The sequence below is a fragment of the Colletes gigas genome, unplaced genomic scaffold, assembly GCF_013123115.1.
Source record: "Colletes gigas isolate AHSC1104 unplaced genomic scaffold, ASM1312311v1 Colletes_gigas_Sc00020, whole genome shotgun sequence".
Lineage (NCBI taxonomy): Eukaryota > Metazoa > Arthropoda > Insecta > Hymenoptera > Colletidae > Colletes > Colletes gigas.
The window spans coordinates 3,979,494-3,989,531 of NW_025106649.1; the positions used below are offsets into that span (position 1 = coordinate 3,979,494).

Genomic DNA, 10,038 nt, shown 5'->3' on the forward strand with positions numbered 1-10,038 from the left:
CGCGATGACCCCCGGAATTCATTTCGTACGCGACGAAAATTATCGGGATATTTTAGCCGGAATTACACCGTGAAATATACAATTGATCGTTTATTATTATTTGTATATTTTGCCTGTCACAATGGCGAATTAATAAATAGAAGTATTTGAGTACTGCTTTATTTTGACATGGTTGTTTTCAAATTGCTCCTGCCCAATGCATTTTGTTCAAAATTTGAAAATCAGAATTTCATTTATTTTAACAACATGAATTAAAATGGGGCTGCAGCATCGACTTTGTCAGAAAGAAATTTAATAAATATCACGATCGAACGTTTATTCTATTTTTTGATTCGCCACTGCGACTGGTTTGGTCGAAAGAGGGATCAAAACAATAACGTACCGCGCACAAATATTAACGAAACTACCGAATATTTTCCTACGCGTATGAATCAATTGTTTTTGTCGCGCGACGAATGAATTTCCACCGGGAATAAAATACGCGAAAAATTCTGATTCCTTTTTCCGTTTGCATTTTTGCGGAAAATGAGCGCCGCTCGACGCGTTCGAGCCTTCCAATACTTTTACAAAATCACGAAAGAACTATGGACGATGCAAGATCAATATGTCTAGACGTTTTCTAACCGATTTCACGGTTGTAATGAAATTTTGCAAAAATATTCCCCCGCGGAAATTCACTGAGAAGGGGATGGAAACGGTAACGGGGATCCAAGATAATTCAGTAACCCTGAAAGAATTATGTTTCCCCCCGTCAGAGTGAATTTCCAACACGAAATATAGCATTTCATGAATCAGAATTTTAGAACACGTCTCGATCCGTCCCTAACGTCGCACCCTGTCGCGTGACACGAAATCTCACAGCATGCCGTTGCATTTTGTCGCCTGATTTCTCGCGCTCCTTCATCTTTCTCCGCCTCTTTTCATACTTCTTCATCGTTTCACGTTCGAAGTCGACGCAAAACGTCGATAGCTCACGCACACGAAATCGATTTTAAGCGAAAACGCCGACGTCTCGGCCACCCGGTATGTCTGGCCGAATCTCTTTTCAGGTTTGCCGTTTGTGTTTCAGGCTAAAGCGCCCGCCCTGGAGGTAGGAATTTTAAGGGTTCGCCCCGTGAACTTTCTTCATCCGTTGTTTGTCTGTTTTTTCAAATCCTTCCCTCCGTCTTCTTTTCTTCGTACACTTCTGTCTTCGTTCTCCCTGGTTTTTTATTTTTACATTTGGACGCCGGTCAGGAGTGCTCACCGATCGTCGAGACATCGCTCGATCCGTGTTTCTCTGCTGATGTCCCGAATGTTTTTCTTTTTCTATTTTTTTTTACTTTTCACATCTATCGGTAAAGAGTTGCTGTTCCGTAAAACGTTCGATACTCGAACGATCGTGCACCGACTTCAGGCTCGTCGCAGCCCCTCCCCCACTCGCTTCTTATTTCTGTTCTGCGCTTCCCTCGAGTGTGTTTTACCCCCGTTGGAACGATGTAATGCATGCACTTTGTAGCATTTGATTTTTAGCGTTGTCGTAGAGTATATCTTCGATGTTCACGATCGGTAGATTTCACGAGACATTCATAGGAATACAGTAATTAATTATGGTTTGGCTCCCTCGAAGCGTACGCGGTGGAAGTCTTTTCAAGCATCTTTAATTTTATAAATCAAAGTTTTCTTGAATTGTAAATATCATACGTTTGTATCTGTCCCAGGTAGTTTTAATTTCTCGGGCAAAAAGATGACAAAGTTTCAAATCGACCCCTCTGCGCGCGCTTCGGCAGCAAATTTATGTTTCGCCGGAGGAATTCGAAGCGTAAAATAGTTGAAAACTTACCCGCCGCGAATAGTTTCGAAGCCGTGAATCGTTGCAATTTATTAAATGTCCCGAATAGTTCGCGTCGCGAGACATCGACGCGCGTAAAAAGGACGCGTAACCGTTCGAGAAAACATCCCCCACTCGAGAAACGTCGAGAGTTTCTTCGTGTTCCGTTTCATATTTTCCCGAGAATTGAAACTGGTGAGCACTCCGTCGATCCCGGCGAGTATTTTAGAAAGAGTTCTTTAGCTAGGTTAGAGTTTACTCCCATTTCCACGGACTCCAACACCCTTTCAGAATTAGTTCTGCCCAGCGACTCAATCGAGAATCCTGGTTCTCGCTTTCGACGAAAACGTCGACGGAATTTTACGATGACTCGAAGGTCTGATGATAAATAATAGAAAAGAATTCGAATTCTGTGTGCAAAATTTTTATCCAAATTAGCGAAGGTTTTAAGTGCTTTGACCGTCGAGTTTCGCGTGACTTTCCGCTCTTAGAAATCTTTCGCTCTAGATGGTTTCGTTGTGTACATACGTAGCTCGAACGATCGAGTTCGCAGACGATTGTTTACGACTCGGCGACAGTTTCATCCCTCCACGTAGAACCGTTTCCGCGGGAGTTGTCGCGCGTAGGAGGCATGTTTCCCTTAGGAACGCCAGAAACGGTTTACGACGCGTGTAAGTAATAAGCGACTTTAATAAAATTCGAGTTCGAGCCACGGGTACCCCGGCTGTCCTTTGACCGAGAATTTCTAATTAAATTTTTCAGATTGCAATATCGCGCCGTACAAAATATCTTCCGAGTGTACCATTCGTTTTTTATTTTTGCCAAAAGGAAGGTAACGGAATCAAACCCTGAAAACGATATTAAAATTGCTGAAATATCTTACGATGCTAGAAATCGTGAATTAGGTTCGTTTAAATTATTTTTTTACAAGTGCAATTTTTATCCCGATTCTCCGGTCTCGCGGAGCCAAAATGGTTTTTCGCGATCGTTCGCCGGGGGATGAAATTCTGAACGAAGCACGAACCCCTGAGGGGAGGGGGCCGATCTCCGACGTCGGAAATTTCGTCGTAAATTTCCTAGCGTCGCACGTGCGTCGAATCGCGGTCACGAAATTTTCGCGGCTAATTTCCGAGCGTTCGCGCGACGCTGGGCGTCGATTCCCTTCCGGTTGGGGAGGCGCGTTCCGGTCGACCACGAAACCGGACCCACCGTCGGGGATCTTCCTGCTCGTCGGAGGATTTACGAGCTTCCAGGAAGCAGTCGACCGCCTCGGACTCACCCGGAACCTTCATAAATCAACGTCGCGTCATTTCACGCGTACGACAGCTTCATTCCGACGGAGCTCGACGTCTTCGACGCTCGTAACGAGGCGTCGTTCGTATGTGGGCCACGTTTCGTTGTTCTTGGCGACCGGAAACAACCGGTTATTAGCTCGAGGGGAACGAGGGAGAAAGGGGTACGAGTTTCAATGAGTCTCTTAAAAGGGAATGAAGCTTTACTTTAGATGGAACTGTATTCGGTAATTATTTACTTCAGGAGACCTCAACTCTAATCTCAATGATTTTGAAATATGTTATTAGAAAATAAGATTCTGAACAATTCTTTCCTATACATACACGGTGTTCGGCCACCCCTGGGAAAAATTTTAATGGGAGACTCAAGAGACCAAAATAAAACGAAAATCAAGAATATCAATTTCTTGATTGAGGCTTCGTTAAAAAGTTATAAAAAATTAAATTAAAAAATTTCAAATTATTTGGAAAAAATTATGTTTGGTTGCGGGGCTCAATTACAATCATTTTTGGTGAATATACATACCCCTGAAATCCTACCCACTTTGGAGAAAAAAATTCAAGTAGGTACTGAAATTTTTAGACGAAATTAAAAAATTTCAAATCATACTAGAAAAATTATATTTAGTTACAGGGGTCAATTACAAGCATTTTTGGTAAATAGACATACCCCGAAATCCTACGCACTTTCGAGAAAAAAATTCCTAATCGAAAATATAATGTATGGCCAGAAATGTACCCGGAAATTTCATGCGAATCTTTAAAACATCATAATTTTTGAACGGATTGGACGAATTTAATGTTTCAAAAGGCAAACAACGCGTATTTTGGTATAGAATATGTAGAAATTCTAACGATGTTCGAAAAGTTGATTCTTGACCTCGCAAAATGAGAAAAACCCCCTAAAACTGGTCCAATTTTCAAACTGTCATAACTTTTGCAATAGTGAATATATTTGAATGAAACTTTTTTCTGACGTAGAGCTCATGGGTACCTACAAAAAAGTATTAAACAACTTTTCTGTGAAGCGTCAAACAAATTTATTAAAAATGAAAAACGAATTCTTAAGAAAAATCGTGCTGAAATTTTTTGGCGAAAAGAAAAAATTTCAAATCGTTCTAAAAAAATTATTTTCAGTTGTGGGGTCAATAACAATAATTTTTTGTCAATAGACATACCCCAAAAATCCTATCCACTTTCGAGAAAAAAATTCGAGAAGATGTAAAATTTTTCGACAAAATTAAAAAATTTCAAATCGGTCTGGAAAACTTATTTTTGGTTGCGAGGGTTATTTACAATCATTTTTGGTGAATAAAGCTAACCCCGAAATCCTACTCACTTTGTAGAAAAAATTCAGAACGGGTAGAACTTTAAACGTTAATAACTTTTTAACGAAGCCTCCATCAACAAATTAGTATTCTTGATTTTCGTCTTATTTTGGCCTCTAAAATCTCCCACTAAAATTTTTCCCAGGGGCCCTGGTTTCTTAGATATTCGCAAAATTCCTTGAGGCCCCTGAAGTAAATAATTAACCTGTTTTTTTTTTTTTTTTGTAATATTCTGGGTACAAAAGTGGAGGGTTACGAAGAAAGGATAATTCCCGGGTCCAGCTGTCTATCGCGGGTCCGTGAAATAAAATTTCCTCGATTTTCAATTTCCGGGGATCGGTGGAGGAGGCCTTTCTAATCGGGAGATTCATCTCACCGCGACTCGGACGTGTTCGACACAAAGGGAGGGCAATAAGTCCCGTAAAATCCCGGGTATTCGTCGGGAAAGGTTAAATAATTTCCGCGCAGAGCCAAACAGCTGAACAGGCCAGCGCGAGGGTCACTTGACCCACATACTCCCGCACGAAATATCCGGCCGAAATCGCGCGACGAGTAACGCGTCCCCGCGTTTCGGGAATCGTCAGTGTCCCAAATACCCGCGTCGATGTTTTTCTCGTTCCGCGACGCCGGATTTCCTTTCCACCCTCGTGGCTACACCCCCGTCGAACAACAACCGTCCCGGAGTCGCGGAAAACTTTCCGGCGCCGTCGAATCTCGTGTTTTCGTCGCGTGCACCCTCTCGTTACTTTCCAACCGCGTCGAGAATTGTTATTGCAAGTTTCGCGCCACCGGGATGAACGATCCGGACCGAAGTCATCCCTTGTTTCCTTCGACTATCTCGATTCGCGACTTCCGTGCAAAAAGACTCCGTATCTGTTACTGCAAAGTGGACAAAATTTTGATCCTGAAATTTCTTTGACGTTTTTACTACTCGTAAAAAAGATGGCTTTATTTAAGCTTCTGTAGCGCCTAGAGTATGGTGAATTTTAGCTTGATCTCTCAAGAATTAAATATTGAGAGCAAAAGCGGAAGTTAACGAAGAACTCGGAAGAGAGATTGAAATTGGTTTTTGGACGAGAATTTCGTACCATAATCTGTAGAGGAAGTTGTATTAATAGTGGAATCGCAGAAGCAACTGCCCTGTATAATTCAGCCACCCTTTCTTTTGAAAAAAATTTACATTTCTCAGGATTCCCCGACAATCCCCATTGTCTCGATTTCAGACACATACTAATATTTTACCCCGAGCCGTTTCGAGGAGGTCCATTATTTACGAGGAGTTCACTTAATACTTAGAAAAGAAACCGTGTCCGTCGCGGAGCAATCATTAATCACCCCTCTTTGAGAAACGCGCGCTTGTTCCGGAGAAGGGCGTTTCCACGTCGTAGAAACTGGAAATGGACCATTTTGTATTCCTCGCACTGTCGTCGGGTCGAAAAGAATCCAAAAGATTAGAATCACAAGAGTTCCATGCAACTCTAATTTAAATCAGTTATAATCACATTTTAGGTTTCTGTTGCCCTATTATTTAAATTCGCGAAATTTTAAGAAAATGGACGCACAGAAAATGGAGCGTTACGGGGAGGGAATTAATTTTAAGGGACGACGGGGATTTTCGAGAGAACCTTAAGGCAAACGAAAGTAACGACTTCGTCAATTATTCCAAGAAAATGTTCCGGGCGTAGTTTTCGCGCTGGACGGTGAGGTTTCGTTCAAGAAATATTAAAAATTCGAAGAGCTTTCTGCCGGAGGCCGAGAGTAATGTAATTTGGGGATTACCGGCGCGGGACGAGAAGTTTCATAAAACGGGACGAAAGTAAGAGCGGAATTTAATTTCGGTGTGCTTAAGTGCACTTCGCGGGGGCGGGGACAGAGAGAAGGAGAGAGAGAGAGAGAGAGAGAGAGAGAGAGAGAGTGGTGCTTCGATCGGTAGAATGGTAATGCCATGGAAATCTCGAGGCACCGAGGGGCGTCGCGACGCATCGTTATAAAAATAGAACTACAAGACCGTCCCAGAAACCGCGGCGATATTTCGAAATTTAAAATCGAAATTACCACTCGCGACCGCCGAACAAGAGACAGAATCGTCGTTGATTAATTGGCACTCGCGCGCGGATTCGAAAAGCGCGGCTCGAGTGCTTCGCAAATTTTCCGTTCGAAAATTTCATAAGTCTGGAATTTTCCGGGCCAAACGATCCCTCGAATCCAGGTTGTATCACGTTCGCGTAAAACCTACTCGCGAATTTGAATTTCATAGGCACAGGTTGAGCAACTGTGGAGTTTGTAAATAAATTGTAAATATGCTACGGAATGTATAGAACGTTAGTAGATACCGTACAAATTTATTTATGGACTTTACAATTCTTCAAATTTGATATGCAATCCAAAATCGTAGGTAGGATTAAGGTTGATCCTGCAATACTGTGAATCAACCCTATAATTACCCTAAAATTAGTTCCGTTACTAGAAAGTAAATTCTATAGCAGTTATAGTAAACCAGGCGTAGAAAAAAAATGTTCTGCGTCGCGTTAGAGAAGCTGAGCGACTCGACAGGTAAAGTTCTTCGATCGAGACATATTTCCCGAACTATGCACTTGCATTCTAGACGCATGCACCGTAGTTTCCCCTCAGCAATAGATGGTGAAATTCGCAGATGTACAAATCGTCGCTTTGAACGCGAATTTTCTCGCTATTCTTGATCCTTCGCGCAAATTATTTAAACGTACGTTTATTTCTTGTAAATCTTTACTCTGTCTCTGCTATATTTGCGCGAAACGCCATCGTTGCGTCGCGTCGCGAAAATCGATTTCGAGGAGCGAACGGTGCGATCATTCTCGCGTCATTCCCATGTACATAAGGCATTCCTGAAGCTTTGACCGACAGAAAGCAGTAGCTTCGACAAACGTACTTAGCCGAGTGCTCGAAATATTTGTCTACCCGCATCCGTGGCGCGTCGTCGAAACGGCACATTTCATTCTCGACGGGACACGGACACAAAACAAAATACAAATCACGCATGCGTGCTGCCTCGTCGATGCGCCGCGAAATTATGCTCGAAAGGGTCCTTGCAAATCTATATCGAGGTTCCAGAATGCTTCGAATATCTCATGTACAGCAAGAGAGATCTTCTCTAACTCGAACTCGTTCAATTTCGTGTACAAAACTGTCCCGATACTTGCAACAAAGTGACCCTCGGCACCTGTATGATCGAAAACCCGTTTAACTGCAAGAATCGAGGTGGTATTGTATGGTGGATGGAAAAGAGGACCTGGGATCGTCGATTGTAAAGTTTGTTGGTGGTTGCAAGGACCTTCGCGAGCCGGAAGGGAACGCGTTAGTGCCGTTTCTCCGCTAGGCCACCCTCTTCTGGTCTGTCTTGGAGCTTGCTTGAGCCTTGCATGGCGGGTCATGGTTCCTGTTTCAGGCCGCGGCAGCAGCAGCTGCAGCGACGTCACCGTTGCTGAAGACGCCCCTCTCGACGGCGCAGCAGGCCACCTTCGCAGCTGCAGCGACCTACACGGCAGTGGCTGCGCGCGCATACAACGCAGCTGCAGCTGCGGCACAACCGGTCGCAGGATATGCCGCAGTCGCGGGGTAAGCGCACCCACGTCGCTGGATCTCCTACGTTCCGAAACCCCGGGCTCCAGTATTCGCTGGTTCAAGGATTACGTTCGTCAGTTTCGACCCCTTCACGATCCCAAAACAACCCTGGACCATGGTATCTCCTTTCGAGAACGAGAGTTCTAAAACAGTAGCCCGAGTTTCCTGTTTACTTTTGGGTTAGGATTTAGAGAAGGGCGCCCAGAACAACTCCCAAACGTACCCCTTTTTATTTGGAAGAAACGAACTCTGAAAGATACGGAAGTTTTCATGTACTGGGACTTAATGGATGAATTTTGGCGGCCATTTCATCTCGGTATTTTATGTTTACAGTCTGAGGTTTTCTAGTTATTATTACTGGGAGTGTTATTTGGGAGAAACTAGAAATCGATGACTCTGGAGATAGACTTCGTTTAAATATTCAATTTTCTTAATTGGAAGGATATCCGGGGAAGAGTTAGATACGCGCAGTTTTAGATATTCCTGATACATTCCGCAAAGTGAGTTAAAGTACCGTGTATGTTACGAAACTGCTAGCGTACGGGAAAGAGTATTTTAATGGAAAAAGGATCAACGAAAAAACACATCAAAGAATAAAAAGCACAGAGTCACGGGTAGATGGGCTCCATACACGGATGAAAAATAGAAAAAACAGTTCCGCGAGCGGATAAAATACCACCCGCGCTACGCTGCCTCTGCAACAAGAGTTCGTTTTCCGTAATTGACTTTAAGTGACTGAAATTTTCGCATGTTTAAGAATTTATCTACCCTAAATGGAAGACAGACGCTGCTCGTTATTTCCTGAGCTTGTTCTGCGCACCATTCCCCCGCATCTGAAACAAAAATCATTGCAAAAACTTGAAATACGAATTCACAGCTTCTCCTTATCAAGAACATTCCAAGAACAAAGATCGACGTTACTCCAAAAATGAAAATTAGACTTAGAAACAGCACCTCGCTTCTTTGCACACATCTTCTCCCACTAACGTTAAACTTTAATTTGAGCAACGAGTACGTTGAGCAAAAATGAAATGAGCATGCCTAGGAACGCAATGAAACAAACTGGGATCGTGAAGAACGAACGACGAGCGCCTGTCTGGAGGAAATTAATAAACTAATCGTAGATGTTTGTGTATTTTGAATTGGTACTGCGATTTGCATACGAAGTACGTTCCTTGCAGACTAACGCGTCGTCGTGGTCGAGCTCTTAGGAGTCGCAGATATTTGGAGAGCCAGATCCGACCTGACAGTCCCGTCGAAAATCCCGATAGTCCTTAAACCTGCGTTTGTATCTCCTTTTGTCTCTATCCTTTACGTTTTATTCCTCAACAGCGTACCGTCACGGAAACGTACCGAAAAGTCGACGTTGAATGTTTAACGTTTTACTCGTTGTTCTAGTTACGGACGTGAATACGCAGACCCCTACATTGGACACGGCATTGGACCAGTAGCCGGCTATGGGGTAAATGGGAACTTTTATTTATTCTTAAACGATTCGTTAACTGCCACCTGAAGAGCCCTTCTGTTCGAAAATATTGTCATTTGTCTGTTCATTGAGTTGTTAAGAAAGATGGATCAAACTAATTCGGAGGGTTGAATTCTTACCTCGTCGTTCGTGGGCCAGTTTGATGGCAGTTAATTAACGAGACGAATGCACGGAGCAATCGATGGGTTAGCACAGATTACATACATTGTCTGCCCTTCCATTGGATTTTGGACAGCTTCGTGGGTTCGATGAACCCGGCCGACGCGTGCTGTAAATACCTATAGACGTTCGGTAAACACGATCCAGCGTCCATAGTGTGCTTCGCCCGCGTGTATTCAGTGTACAGGATCTCGACTCAGGGGAGAGGGTTAACGGTCGCCCTAGCCTGAATAACACTGCATCGAAATTGGCAATTGTTTGCGCAATAAATTCCATAATGGAACGTAGTTGAATCGATGAAAATGACAAGTTGCACGATCGACCAGAAAACGTACAATATTAATCTTTCGAGTACTAAATTAA

General features: G+C 43.3%; 1 protein-coding gene across 7 annotated transcripts in view; it reads left to right on the forward strand.

Annotated features, from left to right (window-relative positions):
- Positions 1-10,038, forward strand: part of LOC122400918 (RNA binding protein fox-1 homolog 2-like) — a 324,965-nt gene that overhangs the window by 308,323 nt on the left and 6,604 nt on the right. For all 7 annotated transcript variants that reach the window (XM_043402678.1, XM_043402679.1, XM_043402677.1 and 4 more), the window contains 2 exons: positions 7,855-8,024; positions 9,429-9,492. In XM_043402678.1, coding sequence (XP_043258613.1) covers positions 7,855-8,024; positions 9,429-9,492 — 234 coding nt within the window. The remainder of the gene's footprint in view (positions 1-7,854; positions 8,025-9,428; positions 9,493-10,038) is intronic.